General features: G+C 53.0%; 1 protein-coding gene across 3 annotated transcripts in view; it reads left to right on the top strand.

Moving 5' to 3' along the window:
• The window catches only part of LOC102457786 (integrin alpha-X-like), a 40,957-nt gene extending 21,345 nt beyond the window's left edge, over positions 1-19,612 (top strand). For all 3 annotated transcript variants that reach the window (XM_075928879.2, XM_089778904.1, XM_089778905.1), the window contains 25 exons: positions 222-352; positions 605-750; positions 1,125-1,278; positions 2,427-2,577; positions 2,900-2,973; positions 3,635-3,764; positions 3,921-4,069; positions 5,435-5,575; positions 5,869-6,075; positions 6,228-6,358; positions 6,584-6,741; positions 7,009-7,163; positions 8,960-9,091; positions 10,178-10,251; positions 10,467-10,608; positions 11,113-11,226; positions 11,758-11,837; positions 12,005-12,088; positions 13,601-13,679; positions 13,934-14,041; positions 14,203-14,286; positions 14,457-14,570; positions 14,782-14,874; positions 15,724-15,834; positions 16,010-19,612. In XM_075928879.2, coding sequence (XP_075784994.2) covers positions 222-352; positions 605-750; positions 1,125-1,278; positions 2,427-2,577; positions 2,900-2,973; positions 3,635-3,764; positions 3,921-4,069; positions 5,435-5,575; positions 5,869-6,075; positions 6,228-6,358; positions 6,584-6,741; positions 7,009-7,163; positions 8,960-9,091; positions 10,178-10,251; positions 10,467-10,608; positions 11,113-11,226; positions 11,758-11,837; positions 12,005-12,088; positions 13,601-13,679; positions 13,934-14,041; positions 14,203-14,286; positions 14,457-14,570; positions 14,782-14,874; positions 15,724-15,834; positions 16,010-16,120 — 3,053 coding nt within the window. In that variant the 3' untranslated portion in view covers positions 16,121-19,612. The remainder of the gene's footprint in view (positions 1-221; positions 353-604; positions 751-1,124; positions 1,279-2,426; positions 2,578-2,899; positions 2,974-3,634; positions 3,765-3,920; positions 4,070-5,434; positions 5,576-5,868; positions 6,076-6,227; positions 6,359-6,583; positions 6,742-7,008; positions 7,164-8,959; positions 9,092-10,177; positions 10,252-10,466; positions 10,609-11,112; positions 11,227-11,757; positions 11,838-12,004; positions 12,089-13,600; positions 13,680-13,933; positions 14,042-14,202; positions 14,287-14,456; positions 14,571-14,781; positions 14,875-15,723; positions 15,835-16,009) is intronic.
• Positions 19,613-21,121: the final 1,509 nt, after the last annotated feature.

The following is a 21,121-nucleotide window of genomic DNA, read 5'->3' as shown; positions in this document are numbered from 1 at the left end:
TCTGTCCCCAGCTCTGGGAGCGGGGTAGGTGCATTTTGTCACCCCAGTGCATGTCACACTCTGCTCTCAGGACCCCTCAGTGGCAGGGGCCGTTGGTCTGAACCAGGGTGGCAGGATACCGGGGTAGATGGGCCCATAGGTCTGACCTAGCGCTTTCCACTGGGTTTCTCTCAGTCCTTGTGGAGGTGAGTCAGGACGGGTTTCTCCTCTGTCCCTCTCAGAGTGCCCCAAAAGTGCCACGGACATCGTGCTCCTCATCGACGGCTCGGGCAGCATCGACGCCGAGGACTTTGATAAGATGAAGACATTTCTCTCTGAGATCATGAAGCGTTTCCGTGGCACCGACACGCAGGTAACAGGCAGAGGCAGAACCCTGCCTATTTACCTGCCCCTCGCAGGCAGGGCTGGCTCCAGGGCAGCACTAGGGGGCGCTGTGCTGCAGGGAGCAGCAATGGATTTTGCATCCCAAACCGGGAAGAAATTCCCACAGAACCAGCCACCCCCGAACACCTGCCCCAGCCCTTAACTGAGTCTGATTCCTGCTTCTCTTATTCTTCACCCCTTGAGTTGTGGTTTTTTCTTTCTCCCCTGCCTCCTCCGGCAGTTCGCCCTCATGCAGTACTCACACAGGTTTAAAGAGCACTTCGACTTCTTCCAGTACCAGAGGAACCGTGACCCTGATCGCCTCCTCAGATCAGTCAGGCAGCTCATGGGAGCAACACACACGGCCAGCGCCATACGAGACGTGGTGTAGGTATTGCTCTCCTCCTCCTCCTAACTCCACAGGGGATGGGTTGGGAGGGCACATGAGCTAAGGGACAGTGACTCAGGACCTCTGGGTTCTATCCCTAGATGTGGGAGAGGAGTGGGGACTCATGGTTAGAGCAGGGGCTGGGGAGAGAAGGACTTGGAGACAGCACTCCCGGTCTGTATGGTCAGCTCTGACCCTCTGTTCCTGTGTGACTTGAAGAGAGTCATGTCCCTGCCTGTGCCTCAGTTTCCCCGTCCAGACCATGGGGGCAATAACAGTCATGTCCTTTGTAAAGGACTTTGGTACTGCCAAAGTGCTAGGTGCTATTATGTATCAATAACTCTCCCATGTGTTCCCCACCCCCCATTTCCAGGCGGGTGCTATTCACTTCTTGGAAAGGTGCTCGGGTGGAGGCCACCAAGATTCTCATTGTGATCACAGATGGGGAGAAATCTGGAGACCCGCTTAATTATTCAGACGTTATTCCCGAAGCGGAGAGAGCTGGGATCATTCGCTATGCCATCGGGGTGAGCCACAGCTGGGCAGAGAGCTGGTGCGGGTCTGAGGCCATGTCTGGAGACATGGGACGGGGAGGTGGGACCCCTTCAGGTTAGGGAGACAAACCGATGATGGCTTGTCACTGGGCCAATGTGTATAGAAGAGCTGAAACTACTGTAGTGCAGACTGAGCGGCGCTTTCTAGTTTAGATGTCAGGTTGTCTGCCTGCCCTGCAGTCCACGTGTTGACTCAGATTGCGATGAAATTTGGTTTGCCTCATGGGGACGCAGGTCAGGGTGAATGGTCCAAATGTAGAGACATGTGAACAAGGAGTCCCTGAGATACAAGGCCCCCAATTAAACAGCAAAGTCACCCAGTTCTTATAAAGACCCTTTGTGCAGATCAGGGGCTCAGACAGCGGGTCTGATCCTCCCCACACTGATCTGTCATTTGACACTGATCTCAGCTAGTGCCCGGCCCTCACTGACGCTCTGGGGAAGAAGTACTGAGGAGTTTATTACCTTTAGATGGGGGTGTCTAGAATGGCACATGCCAAACGGCTGAGCCACAGAGCTTGGAATGAGCCCCAAGAACTAGGGCTCTTCTGAAGCAAGATGGTTTTCATGGGGCTTGAGGTGACAGCAGGTTGTCATTGTTCCAGAATTGGTCCCATTCCCTGTGGGTCCAGTGGCTAATTCCCCTCATGCTAAAACCTGACACCTTCTTTCCCGTCTGAATTGGTGTAAATTCCCCGCCCGGCCATTGGATCTTGTTAGACCTTTGGCTGCTGCTTATGTCGGGCCCAGCGACTGGGAGGTGTCTGCACTTCACTGCAGAACCGGCTGCAAACAACCCACCCAGACTAGCCCAGTGGTCCCATCCCTTCACCCCACCCTGAGGTGCCCCCAGAGACATGGCCCGCACCCACCCCTCCCTGCACCTTGAGGACTCAGTCATGTAGGCCCCAAAACACTGACAAACCTCATGCCAAGAAGCTGCCTGTGTCCTGCTGCTGATACAGTCATGACACTTCTGACCAGCTGCTCCAGAGGGCCCCCCCCATCTGGCGCTGGCTGAGCTGTGCCTCGTTAGAGCAGATGGATTCATGCCCAGGGCTCTTGGCTGTGATTTACACTGATGCCCTGGTCTCCCCTGCACGCTGCTCTATGCCATGAAGGTCGGCGATGCCTTCTCCAGTGATGCTGCCCAACAGGAGCTCCGAAATATCTCCTCTGTGCCCGCTGACCAGCACGTCTTCCGGGTGGACAATTTCGACGCCCTCCAGGGCATCCAGAACCAGCTGCAGGAGAAGATCTTCGCCATCGAAGGTATTGGAGTCAGGGCAGGGGCCGCACTGGCCCCGGGGGTCTAGAGATGGGTCTCCAGGCCCAGATGGGAGGAGGAGTTTCTGGGAATCCAGAGCTCAAATAGCCCAAATATATTTTCTCCTTCCCCTACCTACTGCTCTAGCTCCATGAATACCCCAGGCTGGCTCAGGGGGCTGGGATGAGATACAGGGGCCTTCTCTCTAGGTGGCGCTGGATCCAATCCAGCCTTGAAGTGAGAAGGGCTGGCTCCGGGGAGCAGGGGATGAGACATGGGCCTTTCCCCTCTATGATGGTCTCTCCCATGTCTGTCTCTCCGTCCCAGGCACCCAGTCCCAGAGCGGCAGCTCCTTCCAGCTGGAGATGTCTCAGGAGGGATTCAGCTCCCTGCTGTCCCCGGTGAGTGATGCCCGGCCCTAGGCCCTGCCCCACGCTGCCCTACTCTGTGGCCCTGATTGCACTTTCAAGCTAAACAGGTGCTGGTTGGGCTAGTGCTTGCAAGGGATACAGTCCTTTACTAGCCCAGAGTGCTGCCGGAACAGTGCAGGGCACCCTGCCCTCCCTCTCTGGGCAGGCATTCTGGGTGCTGTTCTACAGTGATTGGTGTAGGGGCCCAGTAGGGGGCGCTCTCTTTCCTGACCATCAGCACCTACCCCAGGTTATATCTAAACTCCGCCACTTCCAGGGAATGTGTCTGCTCTTCCAAAAAATGTTTTTGGAAGAGCAGATGCACTCTTTCGGAAGTCCTGTCTTCCTCATTTTATTCCAAATATGAGCTCTTCCTAAAGAGGAGGTTTTTCCAACATTTGGCCCCATGTAGACAGGCCAAATGTCGGAAAAGCCTCTTCCAAAAAAACAAGTGGAAAAAGGTACGCAAATTGCGGTTCAGAGTTTGTGTATCCGTTTCCAAACCACTCCTCCTCTGCAGTGTAGACATAGCCCCGGTGTCCCAGCACAGTGCCGGGGGTGCTGTGCTGCAGGCGGTGGCCTAGTGTAGGACATTCATGCTGTGCTGTCAGTTTCCAATAATCAAACCCCTTTGTGGGGCATGTTGCTTTAGGATGGGCCTGTGCTGGGAGTGGTGGGGGCCTATGACTGGTCCGGTGGGATTTACCTGTACGGAAGCAGTGGGACGCCGAGCTTCATGAACGTATCCAGAACCACCACTGAGATGAATGACGCTTATCTCGGTAAGAACCACCCCAAAGAACGTCCCTTGCCTATTTAACCAGCTCCCGGGCTCCACCCCAGAGGTGGTTGCACATCAATTCTGAGAAAGTTCGATGCAGCTCTGGTTGCACGGCTGTTTCCCATCTCACCTCCCCACGTCCCTCTCTTCCTTTGAGGTTATTCGTCTCAGGTCATCACTGCCAATGGGCAGAACAGCTACGTGGTTGGGGCCCCTCGCTACCAGCACATCGGCAAAGTCGTCCTGTTCAGCCGAGATATCAAGGCTGGGGAATGGACATTCAGATCGGAGCTGGAGGGAGAGCAGGTATGGGGAGTGTGCCAGAAATGTGGGGTTAGGTGTGTGTGTGAGAAGGCTGGAGGAAGCCTGTAAGATACTGACCTTGTATAATATTTGTGCTGGTTTCACCTTCAGAAATAATTCAGGGATAATCTTGACTGGTTTAGAGAACTGCACCACAGCTGACATTCAGCATCTCTCCAATATTCCACTGCTGCGACCTTCACTTACAGCGTAGACAGAGCTCATGAGACAGAGGCCCAGCTCCAGCAAGGGAATTAGGTGTAGTGATGCTGTAGTGAGGCACCTGCCCTTTCCAACAATCCACCCAGCCCACATGTTGGGCCTCATCCAATAGACATGTGCAGAGGCACAAGACCTTAACAAACCAGCTAGACGGGAGGAGGGAGGGACTCGGTGCACATAACAAAAGTTATTCCGCACGTGGATGGGAAAAAATATGCACACAGATGGAAAAAATTAGCGGGAACATTGGCGTGGAGTAAAATGGGCAATTAGTTGCTTAGAGTAAGACAGCAAGGCACATGCCATGCCCTCGAGGCAGCAATATGAGGAAATTCTATGGCAAGAAAACAGGCACCAAGTCATGTTAGGCACCACAGGGGTCGGAGGCAGCCATGCAGAGGTTTTGTGGATCAGAGGGGCAGCTACGTCTGTGGTTTAGGCACATAAGTGCCCTTATGGCTCTGGCCCAGAGAGACTCGGGCAAGGAAAAAGACCTCATTGGCAATATTCACAATGTCTGAAAAGGATCACGCTGTAGTAACAATGCGAATTTCTCCAAGATCGAACTGCCTGTACATTCCAGCTGAACAGAATTTATAGCAGTGGCTTACCCAGTGAATAGACTTTACGTGTGCTAGCACATTTCAAAGGATTTGCACCACAGTGAGCATTCAGCGTCTCTCCACGTGTTCTCCGAGGTCGGTAGGTTCAAGAACACGTACAGCGATGGCGCCACCTGCTGTGCTGAGGGAGGGTGAGGCCAGAGGTGTAGCCAGGGTGTTATGCGCCCGGGAGCAAAGGAAAAATGTGCACATCTCCCTGTCGCCACCACAACTCTGAACCTGGTGCATGGCTGAGCCCGACCCTGGCGGTGGGAGAGAGGGCCGGGGGGGTTGTACTGCCTCTTTCCCTGCCCAGTTGGTGGAGATGGAGGAGAGTTGGGCCAGGGGCAGAGAGGCAGGGAGAAGGCTCCAGCCGGAGGCAGTGGATCCCCACCCCACCCCTCTCTCACTATTCCACTGGGTAAGGCTAATGAGGGAATAGATATTGGGACTGAATCCTTATCCCTGTAGGGCCAGACGGGTCCCAGAGACAGAAGAAGGAGGAGGGGACTAAATTGAGGGGGTGATTTTTCTGCCTCTCCAGATCGGCTCATATTTCGGGGGCACGCTGTGCGCTGTGGACCTGAACAGAGATGGGAACACAGACCTGGTTCTGATCGGAGCCCCCATGTACCACACACCTCTGAATGGAGGACAGGTCCATGTCTGTCTGATTAACTGGCCGGTAAGAAAGAGGACGGTGCAATGGGGAAGATGGAATCCTGGGTTTCTAGTTTGACTGGAGGGCCGTGGGGCCGTGGGGCTGTGATAATGAGCATGGCAGTAGCAGGAGTGGAGCTCCATGGAGCTGGATAAAAGCTCAGTAGGGGGCACTCATCCCTCCAGTCAGTGCTGGCTGCAGTGCTCCAGAGCAGCCCTAGGGGGCGCTGTGCTGCAGGGAGCAGGGAAGGATCTCTGTAGGGGGCGCTCAGTCCCTGCTGATCCTTTCTCCATGTGTCTCTTTGGATGGGCCTGCAGGGGGTGATGCTGATCTGCACCAAGACCCTGCAGGGGAAGATGGGGCAGGCGCTGGGGCGCTTCGGGGCCAGCATGTCTGAAATCGGGGACATCAGCGGGGACGGACAGACGGACGTGGCCATCGGGGCCCCCATGGAGGACGACAACCACGGGGCCTTGTACATCTTCCATGGGGAAAAGGGAGGCCTCAGTTCTCAGTACACACAGGTGAGCCTAGCTCCTGTGGGGAGGTGCAGCCCCCTAGTGTCTATGAGCCCATAGCCCCCCCCTCCACATCTCTCACCCTCTGCTGCCCTCAATGCCCATTGCACAAAGCAGCCGCCCCTTCCCCTCCCCTGACTGCTCTCTCTGCCCCACAGCGCATCGAGGGGGCGCAGTTCCCCAGCAGGCTGCCCTACTTTGGCCAGGCCATCAGTGGCGGGACAGACCTGACGGGGGATGGGCTGCCGGACATCGCGGTGGGAGCACAAGGCCAGGTCCTGCTGCTGAGGTGAGTCCCTGTGTCCTGGCCCTGCCCCGCCAGGCAATCTCAGACAGAGCCTGGACATGGGTGCTGGGGTGAGGGGGCCGGATAACAGCGCTGCTGCTCCCTTCTCTGCCTCTCAGCGTCTCCTCTAGCAGAGCTTGGGACTGGGAGCACGTCAAGGCTGAGTGGGAGGAATCTGTCTCCATAGCAGGGAGTGGCGGGATGACGGTTCTGTTCTCCACCCGGCAGGTCCCGGCCAGTGCTCAGAGTCGGGGTGTCCATCAGCTTCCGGCCCCCCACAATCCCCGCCTCAGCCTTCGACTGCCAGGAGCAGGAGCAGCTCAACAAGGAGGCCAGCAAGGCAGAGATCTGCTTCACCGTCACAAAGAGCACCAAGGACAGCCTAGGTCAGACCAAACCCACCCCCCACCCCCGATCTTCCCCCTGAACCTGCTAGTCCCCTGCCTTGGCGCTGTCTTGGAACCAGCGCCTCCTAGGGGAGAAAGGCTGTGGTCCCATTCCCCACCCCTCAAAGCCAGCCAGTTCCCTTGCCTGTGTCTCATTCCCCACCCCCTTGAGCTAGGCAGGGCCCCATAGAGGGGAAAAGCCCACCTTCTGTATCCCATTCATGACTCCGCTCAGTCTCACTGTCCCATGTTTCCCCTCCCCTGTAGGCAACAGGATCTCCAGCACCATCTGGTACAGCCTGACCCTGGACCCCTGGAGGAGGAAGATCCGAGCTGCCTTTGACTCCACCGGCCCCGTCCTGAGCAAGGAGCTGAAGTTCGGTATCGAGAAGAAATGTGAGACGTACCTGATAAGATTGCCTGTGAGTGTGTGTGTGTGTTGGGGGGAGGGAGGGCGGAAGGGGTCCTGGCTCCTTCACCTCCTGCTGTGTCTGCCACTGCAACTCTGCCCCTTGCTCCAAATCACTCATAGAACAAACCTCTCCCAGATCCCACCTTTCCTCATGGGTCCCTACGTGTCTCTCTGTCTCCCTCAAATGGGAAATTGCTGAACTATTATCTGTGGTTTGTAACCTATCCTTTAAATCGGCTTCAGTACCTAATGACTGGAAGGTAGCCAATGTGACACCAATATTTAAAAAGGGCTCTAGAGGCGATCCTGGCAATTACAGACCGGTAAGTCTAACTTCAGTACCGGGCAAATTAGTCGAAACAATAGTAAAGAATAAAATTGGGAGGCATGTAGAAGAACATAATTTGTTGGACAAAAGTCAACATGGTTTCTGTAAAGGGAAATCCTGTCTTACTAATCTATTAGAGTTCTTTGAAGGGGTTAACAAACATGCAGACAAGGGGGATCCAGTAGATATAGTATACTTAGATTTTCAGAAAGCCTTTGACAAGGTCCCTCACCAAAGACTCTTATGTAAATTACATGGCCATGGGATAAGAGGGAAGGTCCTTTCTTGGACTGAGAACTGGTTAAAAGACAGGAAACAAAAGGGTAGGAATAAATGGTAAATTTTCAGAATGGAGAGGGGTAAATAGTGGTGTCCCCCAAGGGTCAGTTCTGGGACCAATCCTTTTCAACTTATTCATAAATTATCTGGAGAAAGAGGTAAGCAGTGAGGTGGTAAAGTTTGCGGATGATACCAAACTGTTTAGGATAGTCAAGACAGAAGCAGACTGTGAGGGACTCCAAAAAGATCTCATCAAACTGAGTGAGTGGGCAACAAATTGGCAAATGAAATTTAATGTGGATAAGTGTAAAGTAATGCACATCGGGAAAAATAACCCCAACTATACGTACAGTATGATGGGGGCTAATTTGGCTACGATAAATCAGGAAAGAGATCTTGGAGTTATCGTGGACAGTTCTCTGAAACCTTCCACTCAGAGTGCAGCGGCGGTCAAAAAGGCGGATGGGATGCTAGGAATTATTAAGAAAGGGATAGAAAATAAGACCCAGAATATCTTACTGCGCCTGTATAAAACTATGGTACGCCCACATCTTGAATACTGTGTACAGATGTGGTCTCCCCACCTCAAAAAAGATATTTTGGCCTTGGAGAGGGTTCAGAAAAGGGCAACTAAAATGATTAGGGATTTGAAACGGGTCCCATATGAAGAGAGGTTAAAGCGACTGGGACTTTTCAGTTTAGAAAAGAGGAGACTGAGGGGGGATATGATAGAGGTCTATAAAATCATGAGTGGTGTGGAGAGGGCGGATAAAGAAAAGTTATTTATTAGTTCCCATAATAGAAGAACTAGAGGACACCAGATGAAATTAATGGGTAGCAGGTTTAAAACTAATAAAAGAAAGTTCTTCACACAGCGTGTAGTCAACCTGTGGAACTCCTTGCCAGAGGAGGCTGTGAAGGCGAGGACTATAACAGAGTTTAAACAGAAGCTAGATAATTTCATGGAGGTTAGGTCCATAAAAAGCTATTAGCCAGGGGATAGAAATGGTGTCCCTGGCCTCTGTTTGTCAGAGGCTGGAGAGGGATGGCAGGAGACAAATCGCTTGATCATTGTCTTCAGTCCACCCTCTCCGGGGCATCTGGTGCTGGCCACTGTCGGCAGACAGGATACTGGGCTAGATGGACCTTTGGTCTGACCCAGTATGGCCATTCTTATGTTCTTACGTTATGTTCCCCAGTTCTGCCCTGAGGACACTCTGACCCCCATCATCCTGCGCCTCAACTACACCCTCACAGGGGAGCCCATCGATACCACTGACGGCCTCAGACCCATCCTGAGCGAGGACTCTGCACTCGTGTCTGCAGGCTCGGTAAGGCTGCCAGGGCCTGGCAATGGTGTCTGTGACTCTGCAGAGGTTTTAATGGGTATGAGTTTGCTTTCAGGGCCTGTGCAGTCAGTATCAATGCTTGGTGTTAGTGGGTGAGGTTGTGGTGTTGGTAAGTATCGGAGGTTTTACAGGTGGTGTGTTGGTGAGGTTGACTCAGACTGTGATGATCTTGGTGAGGTTGTTGTCTGAGGTTGGAGTGGACTATGTTGGTAACATTGGTTTAGATTAAACTGCCGTGGTCTTGGGTGAGGTTATAATGGTTTTGTTGTTGTTGACATTGCTGGTTCAGACGATGTTGATCTTGGTGATGGTGTGAGGCAAGGTTGTAGTGGCTGTGTTGTTGGTGCTGGTACAGAATGTATTTGTCGTGGTTGTGAGATCATAAAGGTGTTGATGACAGTGTTGTTTGAGGGTGTTAGAGTTGTTTTTGTAAGTTACACTGTTGTTAAGACTGTACTGGTACATGCTTGGATTTAGATGATGTTGGCGAAAGTGTTGTCTTAGGTAGAGTGGGTGAGTTGTGACAGTGTTGTTTTAGACTGTATTCATACTAATTGTGGTTGTGATTGGGACTACTGAGTTGTTGCTGTCAACGTTGGTTGTGATGGCAATGTCTGTGTTCTTGGTAACGGTGTTGTTGGTAATGGTGTTGTTTCAGATTGTTTTTTCAGTGGTGGCTGGTGAGATTGGTCACAGTGCTGGCTCAGCTGGTAGTGGTTATGATGCTGGTAAACAGTGTTGGTTTACTCCCTTGGTTGTTGTGGTAATGGCAGACGTTGCAGTATTGGTTACAGTGCAGGCAGAGTATTGTTGCAGTTGCTGGTGATGTTGTCCAATCGGTATTGGTGCAGGTGGCAGTTCTAGCTGAGAATGCAGATACTGGTGACAGTGTTGGGGGAGGTTATTAAAGTGGGTGTGTTCATGGGGACCGTGTTAGTTCAGACTGTATTGGTAGTGGTGGTGACAATTCATATTGTAATATGTGCAAAAATGTTGACAGAGTTTTGCTGCAATTCCCTCATAGTCTCTGCTTCCGGCTTTCTTTCCCCCTCCTGGATGTCTCCCTAGCTCCCTTTTGAGAAGGACTGTGGTGCTGACAAAGTCTGCACTGATGAACTACACATTTCATTCAATTTCTCAGGGTAAGTCACCCCCTCTGCCTTCCACCCCACTCCATGGTGGGGCCCATCTACTTCCCCAGGCCTCGGACCGTGTCACATTTGCATGTGGCTTCTAGGTGGCCTCTGTTCTGTGAAACTCACAGCACTGGGTCCCCAGCTGGGCACTGTTATAGGAAGCTCACAGTGCTGTCAGAGCACTGCCCTAAGGAAACTGAGCCCTTTGCTCTCCCCCTTAGCATGAGCACCTTGGTGGTGGGCGTCACCCCTGAACTCAACATCACCGTCTCCATCCAGAACCGCGGGGAGAATTCCTACAGCACCACAGTGCGGTTCTCCTACCCATCCGCCCTGTCCTACCGCCGGGTCCTGCTGCTCCAGGTACTACCTCCCATCCAAGTATGGCAGTCATAGGGGGAAGGGCAGGATACAAGATGGATGTGAAAGATCAGCTGGTGGGGAGCAGGCGGGGGCTCAGCAGGGGGCGCTATGCTGCAGGGAACATGTGGGGGGGCTCAGCAGGGGGCGCTGTGCTGCAGGGATCAGGAGGGGGCCCAGCAGGGGGCGCTGTGCTGTGGGAGCAGGCAGGGGACTCAGCAGGGGGCGCTGTGCTGCAGGGAGCAGGCAGGGGACTCAGCAGGGGGCGCTGTGCTGCAGGGAGTAGGCAGGGGACTCAGCAGGGGGCGCTGTGCTGCAGGGAGCAGGCAGGGGACTCAGCAGGGGGCGCTGTGCTGCAGGGAGCAGGCAGGGGGCTCAGCAGTGGGCGCTGTGCTGCAGGGAGCAGGCAGGGGGCCCAGCAGGGGGCGCTGTGCTGCAGGGAGCAGGCAGGGGCCCAGCAGGGGTCGCTCTGGGCCCCGTCTCTCACTGGCTGGTCCCTGTGCTCAGTCTAACAGGAGGACCATGGCCATTAAGTGCAGCTCGGCCGTGAGCTCGGAGGAGCAGACTCAGAGGAACAGCACCTGCCACATCAACCCCCCCATCTTCTGGAGCGGAGCCGAGGTAGGGACGGGCCCTGGCCTGGGACCCCCAGTGTGATCCCAGCTGAGATCAGAGCGGGGCAGGTCACTGGTGCAGCCCAGCCCGTGGTGAGGGATGTGCTGGGGCCAGCGCCAGGGGAGCCCGGCGAGTCAGTGCGAACAGAGAGCTGAGCTCACTCCGGGTCAGGCCGTGCCAGGACTGGGAACCAGGGGCCAGACTGGGGGTCTGGGAATGAGGCCCCATTGGAGGAGATGGTAATGAGGGCAGGGGCTGTTCCCTCCCCTGTTGGGGTCTTTAAGAGGACGGTTCATGGGGCGTTGCCGTGGCACGAAGCCGGCTGGGGTCTCGGGATCCCAGACCTGGTTCAGGCTGTTTGATGCTGGGCAGGGCCAGGGCCATGGTAGCAGCTTTGCCTCTCTGGGCCCATTTATCCATCTCAGTTCATACCACAGCCCCTCCCCCAAACCTCTGTGCCAGCCCCTCCCCCGCAGTCTCTGGCAGTTCCCCAGGCCCCGAGCCCAGCGACTCTCTCACCCCCTGTGTGTTTCCCAGGCCGTCTTCATCGCCACCTTCGACGTCACCTCAGAGGCAGACCTGGGGGACAGGCTGCAGATCACGGCCAGCGCCAGCAGGTGAGGGGCTGTGCAGGGCCAGGGGGTGGTGTAGGAGCAATGTGGGGGGAGGATAGTGGGGGTGCAGCGCATGGAGTAGGGCAGGGCAGAGGCCTGTGGTGCACTTTCCCTGTACTTTATCTGGCTGCATCTTCTCACGTCTCTCCTTTGCCTTCCCCTCCCCACAGTGACAACGGCGGCCCCGTCGCCAAGCGCATGGTTCACCGGGCGGAGCTGCCGGTCAAGTACGGCATCTTCATCATCCTCACCAGGTAGGTCAGTGCAGAGACATTGGGGCTACATCCACACTGTGGCCTTCTTCCGCAAAAGCTTATGGAAATGAAGCATGGAGTGGAATATCGCCGTGCTTCCTTTGCATAATTAATTACCAGCTGTTTGTGCACAAGAGGCTTTTGTGCAAAAAGGAGCTGGGTAGATGGCTCCTTTTTGTGCAAGAATCCCCTCTTGTGCAAGAGCTGCTCTTCCTCATTTGGTCAGGAAGAACGGCTCTTGTGCAAGAGGAGGTTTTGCGCAAAAAGGAGCCATGGACACAGCTCCTTTTTGCTCAAAAGCCTCTTGCGCAATACCCGCTGCTAATTAATTATGCAAATGAAGCATGGCCATATCCCACGCCACGCTTCATTTGCATATGCCTTTGCAGAAGAAGGCTACAGTGTGGACGGAGCCTGGGAGATCCCCCAGTTCTGGGCCCCCTTCATGTTCCCTACAACACAGCACCCCCTGCTGGGCCCCATGATCCCTGAAGCAAAGCACCCACCAGTGCTGCGCTTGGTCATAGGTCTCAGCTTATGCCAAGTGTCCAACTGAGTCCTTTCCTGCAACACAGCACCCCCTGCTGGACATAACACCCACTGTCACTCCCCACCTCTCCCCATCTCACTCCCTGAAACAAAAAACAGGACTATGTAACACTTTAAAGACTAACAAGATGGTTTATTAGGTGATGAGCTTTCGTGGGCCAGACCCACTTCCTCAGATCAAATAGTGGAAGAAAATTGTCACAACCATATATACCAAAGGATACAATTAAAAAAATGAACACATATGAAAAGGACAAATCAAATTTCAGAACAGAAGAGGAATGTGTGGGGGGGGAGGTAAATGTCTGTGAGCTAATGATATGAGAGGTAATTATTGGGAAGCTATCTTTGTAATGGGTAAGGTAATTAGAGTCTTTATTCAAACTTGAGTGTAAAGTGTCGAATTTAAGCATGAATGACAGTTCAGAGGATTCTCTTTGAAGTGAAGTCTTAAAAGGCCTTTGAAGCAGGATGCAGGTAATCAAATCGTTGAGACAATGTCCTTTCTGGTTGAAATGGCAAGAAGCTGTTTTTTCTTTGTGATCCTGTCTAATATCTGTTTTGTGGGCATTGATCCTTTGGCGAAGTGTCTGGGACGTTTGTCCAATGTACATAGCAGATGGACACTTTTGGCACATGATAGCATAAATTATATTTCTGGATGCGCAGGAATATGTGTTCTTGATCTTATAACTCACTTGGTTAGGTCCAATAATGGTGTCAGCAGAGTGAATATGTGGACAAAGCTGGCAACGGGGTTTGTTGCAAGGGAAGGTACCAGGGTTGGTATTAGTGTGGTATGTCCTGTGGTTGTTGGTAAGAATCATCTTGAGGTTAGGTGGTTGTCTATAGGCGACTATGAGATTATACCATTACTGGACCTAACCAAGTCCAGATATTCCTGCGCATCCAGACTACATTTCTATCACCATCTCACTCTCGTCTCTCTTGTTCCTCTCCCAGCCTTGAGGAGTCAACCAAGTACGTCAACTTCTCCACCAAGGCGGTAGAGATCAGCGCACCAGTGACACATCGGTACGAGGTGAGGCCGGTCACACAGTGTGTGAGGTGGAGCGGGGGGGGGGGGGGCTCAGAGGAAGAGGCAGGAATACAACTGCCTGATCTGGATCTAGTGGGTTAGAGCACAGGGAGGCGGGGTGGGCAGGGAGCCAGGACTCCTGGGTTCTCACCTCAGCTCTGGAGGGGAGCGGGATCTGAGGGGTAGAGCCGGAGTCTGGGGGTCAGAGCTGCCGGGTTCTCTCCCTGCAGTTTCTAGGGGGAGTCTGTTTCTTCCAGGTGAAGAACCTGCGGCAGCGAAGCGTCCCCCTGTCGGTCACGTTCCAGTTCCCCGTGGAGCTGAACGGGGTCCGTGTGTGGGACGCCTCTGAGGTCGTCCCCTCCAAGGTACCTGCCTCTCCCTGGGCTTGTGTGTGTGAGATGGGCCCTGTGACACCGGCTGTCACCCACAGCGCCCCCTGCTGGAACAGGCCCCACAGTGCCCCCTCCTGGGCTCAAAAGCCCCATTTCTGAACCCCCATTAACTCTATGTCTCTCTCCTGGCTTAGCCCCAGCTGGCTCAGTGCACCAGTGAGGTGGGAACACCTGGATCAAAGGACTTTGTGAAGCTGATGAGCGAGCGCCCCCTGCTGGTGAGTACAGGCCAGTGTGGTACCAGCAGCCCCTTTCCCCTGCACAAACACAGACAGCGAGTGGGGGGCTGGGCTGGGGGAAGGCCTCCTGCTACAGACAGACCCAGACTCCCATGGCCATGCCCAGTCCCTGCACATCCCTGCCTCACCCGGCGATATCCTTCCACCAGAACTGCTCCGTGGCCGCCTGTAAGAAGATCCGGTGCACAATCGTCTCCCTGGCAATGCAGCAGCCGCTGGAGTTCATGATCAAAGGGAACGTCGGCTTCCAGTGGGTCTCCCAGGTACGAGAGCTGCCTCTGCCTCCTGGCTGGGCGAGGGACCCCCTCCCCTGTGAACACCCCAATGCCCTTCCCAGAGGTGGCTGCATCTCAGTGCTGGGCCAGCGATTGCTCCTGTACAACCGGCCTGTCAATTGCTCTGGGACCCCTGGGGTGACGCTCTGGGTGGTTTGGTGTCATTTCCGGTCAGGGACAGGGAGTTTCTCTGTTCCAGACTCAACAGCAGAAAGTGACCCTGGTGAGCGAGGCCCGGATTGAATACGAGGAGAAGAAATACACCCAGAAGGAGGGATTTGTCCAGCGCCAGGTACCAGAGTGACCGTGCCGGAACAGAGAGAGCATGGGCTAGTGGTTAGAGCTGGGAGTCAGGTCTCCTGTCCCTTGTCTTTGAGAAATTCTATTTCACACATACAGAATGGGAGGCAACTGTCTAGTAAGGAGTCCTGCAGAAAGGGATCTAGGGGTCATAGTGGACCACAAGATAAACATGAGTCAACAGTGTGAGACTGTAGTAAAAAAAGCAAACATGATTCTGGGAGGCATTAAAGGAGTGTTATGAGCAAGACACGAGATGTCATTCTACCGCTCTAGTCTGAGCTGATTAGGCCTCAATTGGAGGATTGTGTCGAGTTCTGGACACCACATTTCGAGAAAGATGTGGCAAAATTGGAGAAGGTTCAAAGAAGAGCAACAAATTGATTAAAGGTCTAGAAAACATGAACTAGGAGGGAAGGCTGAGGGAATTGGGCTTGTTTAGTTTGGAAAAGAGAAGACTGAGGCGACATGAGAGCGGTTTTCAAGTATCTAAAAGGGTGTTACAAGGAGGAGGGAGACAAATTCTTCATCTTGGCCTCTGAGGATAGAACAAGGAGCAATGGGCTTCAACTGCAGCAAGGGAGGTTTAGCTGGACTTGAGAAAAAACGTCCTACCTGTCAGGGTGATTAAGCACTGGAATAAATTGCCTAGGGAGGTTGTGGAATCTCCATCACGGGTTATTTAAGAGCAGGATGGACAGATATCTATCAGGGATGATCTAGGTGGTGCCCTTCCTGTTCTAGAGTTCGGTGATTCTAAAGTGGAGTCTGGGGGTTGAAATCAGAAGTGGGGGATGGTGGCAGGAGTCCTGGGTCCCCATCTCACGGCTCCTCCCCCCAGGTGCACACGGTGGTGGAGAACTCCGAGGTCTATAACTACCTGCCCATCATCGTGGGCAGCAGCGTGGGAGGCCTGGTCCTACTGGCACTTATCACTGCAGTCCTCTACAAGGTGAGGGGGACAGGGCTCAAACCCCTCCCCCACAGCCCATCACCCCATTGGTGGGGACTGTGGCTCTCCCGCCTGGTGGGGGATGAGGATAGTCTTTCCTTTGGGGGCTGCCACCAGCCCTGAGTCCTGTTTCTCTCCACCAACATCTCCCCATCTCCCCTCTGTCTCCTTCCAGCTCGGCTTCTTCAAGCGCCAATACAAGGACAAGATGGGGGGCGATGAAACGGGCCCTGCCCAGAGCGAGGCTGCCAGCGCCCCCCCTCCGCCTGACGCCCCCAAACAATAGCCCCGCCCACATCCCCTCCCCCCGCAGAGCTCCAGAGCCAGACCCCAAAGTGACAAGCTGGACTTGGAACCCTGCAGAGCGTCCATGGGGGCTGGGAGCCAGGACTCCTGGGTCCTACCTCTGACTCTGGGAGGGCCGTGGCATCTGGTGGGTTAGGGTGGGGGGTGGAAGCCAGGCCTCTTCCAGCTTTGGGAAGGAAGTGTGGTCCGGTGGTTAGAGCAGGGGAGGGACGTTGGGAGCCAGGACTCCCCGGTGTTGGGAGAAGGGGGTCTAGTGCCTTTGCGTGAGAGGTGCTAAATTGCTCTGCGCCTCAGTTTCCCCACTTTGTGTGTTTATTTTGTGAGCTGAGTGGGGCACAGGGGGCCTCTCAGAGCGTGGATGGAGCTCCCAGAGCCTCATTCTCTGCTGTGCTCTGTGTGGCACCAGGGTCCCTGTTTCCATCGGACCCTTGGGTGCCCACTGGGGAACATCTAATAAAGCCAAGCTCGCACCGTGATCTGTCTCCGGTCCCCCAGGACGTGGGGTGCATGTGTCGGAGGGAAAGGGGCCATGCTGTCAGCTCCAGGACTGGTTCTGGGCCACGCGAGGGAACAATATCACCTGTACGACCGATCGCCGCGGGGTACTCGGCTCGTCGCTCGCCGGAGCCGCCTACTGGCCACTCTGAGGGTTCCCACTGCGCGGCCAACGCCCCAGCGCAGCAGTCGCTTCCTGTCACCGCCTGGCTCTCTCCCCACGCTCGCTCCCGGTCGGCTTCCTCTTCCTGACTCACCCCTCAGGCCTGCTCACCAAGCAGCTTCCCCAAGATGCTTTCCAAGCCCTCTGGACAGTCAGCATTGGGCTGGCCTCACGCCAACCCAGACCGTCCGCTCACTTGTTGTCCCCGGCCACAGTAGCTGAAGTGAAGAGGCCAAGTGCTGTGGCTAGAAAAAATGAGGTTGGTGTGGACCCCAAGCGGTTCAAGTTTAGTTTTTTTGGAGCTGCAAGCCCTAGGGCCAAGTGACGGCAGCTAGCCCTCAGTGTGCTCGGCTTATCAAAAGGAAGATTGAGGAGTGACTTGTCTGCAGTGTGAGGAGAAAATGCCACATCCAAAAGAGCTCTATGATCTAGTGCAATAAAGCGTTGCCACAGAACAGGGCTAGCTACCCCTGGGGCCCATTACTAGTCTCGCTGTGCGCATCCTCCGCTGGCAGACCTGTGCCTTCCCCTCTCTGGGGCAAAGCCTAGCCATTCACTCCCTAACGTGGGCTGCATTCATCGAGTAAGCAATTCCCAGGACTGAAGGGTCTGCCTAGTGAGACTTCCTGTCTGACCCAGGCTATAGGGCTGCCCAGGATTAATCCTGGTTTGAACCAGAGCTGCAGAAACCCCCCAGTCTTGAGTTACACACGGGTAGTGACAGAGACTTCCCCACGGCCCTTAGGATGCTGTTCCGCACATTGTTTGCCCTTGTTGGTGAGAACGTTCCCCTCATTTCCCGTCCGAACTGCTCTAGCTTTGACTTCTCGCCCCTTGGCCTTCCTCTGCTTTCTCGTCTCCGTCTCCTTTCTGTGTGGCTTATGAGAAGCAATCCCATTCCAGGTACAACACGCCTTTCTGGCACATCCAAACCCTACCCTTTCTTTAAGGCCGTGGTCACCAACCAGTAGATCGCGATCTACCGGTAGATCTCGGAGGCTCTAAGAGTAGCTCTTGAGCCCTCTCTGAAGTGCGCGCCTGCGCAGTACGTTTACATTAGATTTCCTCATTTGAGGAGCAGCTACTCACCAAGCAACAGCACAGGTGAGTAGCTGTGAGGAATGGTGGGAATTTTTTTTTAAAGTAGCAGTATAAGGATTGGGGATAGCAAGTGATGGAGAGGAGGGGAATAGAGAGGGCGGGGCTTCAAGGAAGGGGCGGGGCGGTAGATCTTGGCTTGGTCTGTCATTTAAAAAGTGATCTTGGGTGTAAAAAGGTTGGAGACCACTGCTTTAAGGGATGCTAAGAGGAAGCTGCCTACCCAGTTTGATGGTCCTCACTCTTACAATTTAGGAGGAGCTCTTGAGCAAACAGACAAACTCTAAAATGTATAGTAGACCAGGGCTACTCAACTTTGGAAGCCCCGGGGGCCACAATGATACAGCACATGCCATGGGCCCCAACTTAAGTGTGGTTGCATATACATGCAAATATATATGTAAATATATGCAAATAGCTTATTTCACACTGAGGGGCATGAATGCAAAGATTAAGGCAAGACTACACAACACGCAGGCCCCATTTAAGTCAGTTCTGCTGATATTAATAAAATGCAACATTTACCCAATTTCCACCCTCATGACAGCACTTCAAGGGTATGAGTAGACTGCATCCCTCTGCCGCGCTTAATTTGCATAAAATGGCTGTTTTTGCAGGAGGCATAAGGGAGCTGTCGAAAAAGGCTTTCTTTCTCAACAGATCCCCCTCTAGACGGCCTCTTTTGCCTACAAAGTGCGGAGTCAGCAAAAATGGCAGCCATTTTTATGCAAATTAGGCACGGGCTATTTAAATCCCCGCTTCATTTGCAATGTCGACCTGTCTAATCTGCATTCCCTGCTGACAGAGGGATGCAGTCTAGACATACCCTAAATGTGCAATGACCGACCAGGAATTTAATTATTGAAACGCACACTAACAGAAGACCATAGTATTGACACTTTTTTGTTTTGGCTCCCAGCCACAGGCCACGAGTTGAACCCAGTGTAAATCATGGACCACAAATGGGTTGTGGGCCGTGTGCAGCCCGCAGGCTGCATGTTGAGTAGCGCTGAACAATCTTATCCCGTGGGTCCACTCCCGCCTTGCTAGGACTCCTGCTTCGGATGTACTCAAAACCAGCCTTCACGTTTTGAGCGATGGTTGGAGAAAGGGCTGGAGCTCAGGGATAAGGGATAGTCGACCTCTGAGAGCCATGAGCAGAGAGCAGATTAATGGCATGCTTGGATGGCCCCACGGGCCACAAACAAGCTGGCCATGGGCCACATGTTAAGTAGCCCTGTAGGAGAGAATGGTTTGTCAAGGTAGAGCTATGCAAGATTCAGACTGCACTATATAAAAAGGTTCAAAAGAAAGCTCTTGAGAAACCTCTTCAGGGCACAGCCCCGCAGGTACCAGGAGGCGAACTGAGGTGGCCGCCTCAGGTGCCAGACTGTGGGTGGGGGGTGCCACTAAGACCCAGAGTGTAGAAAACTGTGTCTGCTGCTGGTGCAGCAAGGAGGCATGGGGGCATCATTTGAGCTCCCCACCTCAGATGTCAAAATGTTGTGGGCCGGCCCTGCAGCCCCGAGATCCCACCAGCCAGACCTCAACCCTGTGCCGATGACAGCATGCAGAAACTGGATTCCCCCAGATGGCCCTGAACCTGATTGGCCAGCAGGGAAACGATCATGTGCCTTATTGGGAAGTCATGAGCACTGTATGCGTAACGGGTGTATTCCGGTTTGGGTGACTGTTAATAAACAGAGGTTGAGGATATTACTGTGTAAGGCTTTTTTGCTGGCCCTGCAAACCCATGGAAAGTTATGTCCCGAGCTGGGGGAACAGGGTAAGGGTGGGTGCCCCAAAAGAGAGCAAGTAACAGAATTTTGTGCAAGTAGCAATTCCCTTTCAGGCATCTCTTCTCCCGACAAAACAACCCGTTTTTTCAATCTTTCCTCGCAGGTCCTGTTTTCTAGACTTTAATTATTGTTGTTGCTCTTCTCTGGACTTTCTTCAGCATGTCCACACCTTTCCTGAAATGTGGGGCCCAGAACTGGACACAGGACTCCAGCTGAGCCTAATGAGTGCAGAGTAGAGCGGAAGAATGAGTCCTCTTGTCTTACAACACTCAGCTCATACATCAAGGAATGACGTTCACTTGTTTTGCAATAGTGTTACATGGTGCACTTATGTAGCTTGTGGTCTGCTATGACCCCCCCCCCCCCCCCAGATCCCTTTCTGCTGCACTTCTTCCTAGGCAGCTGTTTGTTCCTTCTTCTGGAGAACTTTGCATTTGACTCACTACTTTTCATGCTTTTTGTTTTTGACCATTTCTCCTATTTGTCCAGATCATTTTGAATTTTAATCCTGTACTCCCAAGCCCTTGCAACCCCTTCCAGCTTGGTATCATCCACAAACCATATAAACTTACTCTCTATGCCTTTTTCTACATCGGGACAGGTAGCACCCCACTTGATATGTCCTTCTAGCTTGACTGAGAGCTACTGATATTTACACTCTGGGAATGGTTTTCCAGTCTATTATGTACCCACCTTATACTAGCTCAAGCCAGGTTGTATTTCCTTACTTTGTTTATAAAACAGTCATGAAAGACTGTATCAAATTCCTTTCTTAGTCGAGATATACCACACCTACAGCTTTCTCCCAGGAGCAAGGTTTGTTACCCTATCAAAGAAAGTTTGCACTACTTTGTTTTTGATAAATTCATACTGGCTGTTACTTATTAGGTGTCTGCAACATAACTGCATCATTATTTGCTCCATATTATTTTTTTAGTACATTTTTAAAACTGGGAATTCCATCAAGTGTTTTAACCAAAAAGGACTATAGCAAATTTGTACTGAAGTTAAGTTGACTGGTCTGTAATTCTCTGAGTTGCCCTTATTTCCTTTCTCTATATGTTGGCTCTATATTTGCCCTTTTTCATAGAGAAAACACAAATAGCAGAGAGGTAATTAGAATTTAAAACATTGTTTTAGTAACAAATTTTGTTAAAATAAAGACAAGTAAGTTGGGTATAAAGTTGGAATCATAGAATCCTAGGAAGAGACCTCAGGAGTCATGGGGTCCAAAAACCTGCCCAAAGCAGGCCTGACCCTGACTAAATCATCTCAGTGGGGGCTTGCTTAGGCTGGGCCATAAAAACCTCTAAGGAAGGAGATTCTACCACCTCCCCAATGAACCCATTCCTCTGCTTCCCCACCCTCCTAGGGAAATAGTTCAGCATACGCGGTTTTTAAAATCAGGGCTGACTAAAATAGGCTC

This window comes from Pelodiscus sinensis, chromosome 5 (genome assembly GCF_052426305.1).
Source record: "Pelodiscus sinensis isolate ZL-2025 chromosome 5, ASM5242630v1, whole genome shotgun sequence".
Classification (NCBI taxonomy): Eukaryota; Metazoa; Chordata; order Testudines; family Trionychidae; genus Pelodiscus; species Pelodiscus sinensis.
The sequence above is the reverse complement of the archived record's forward strand: the minus strand, read 5'-3'. Positions and strand labels throughout refer to the sequence as shown.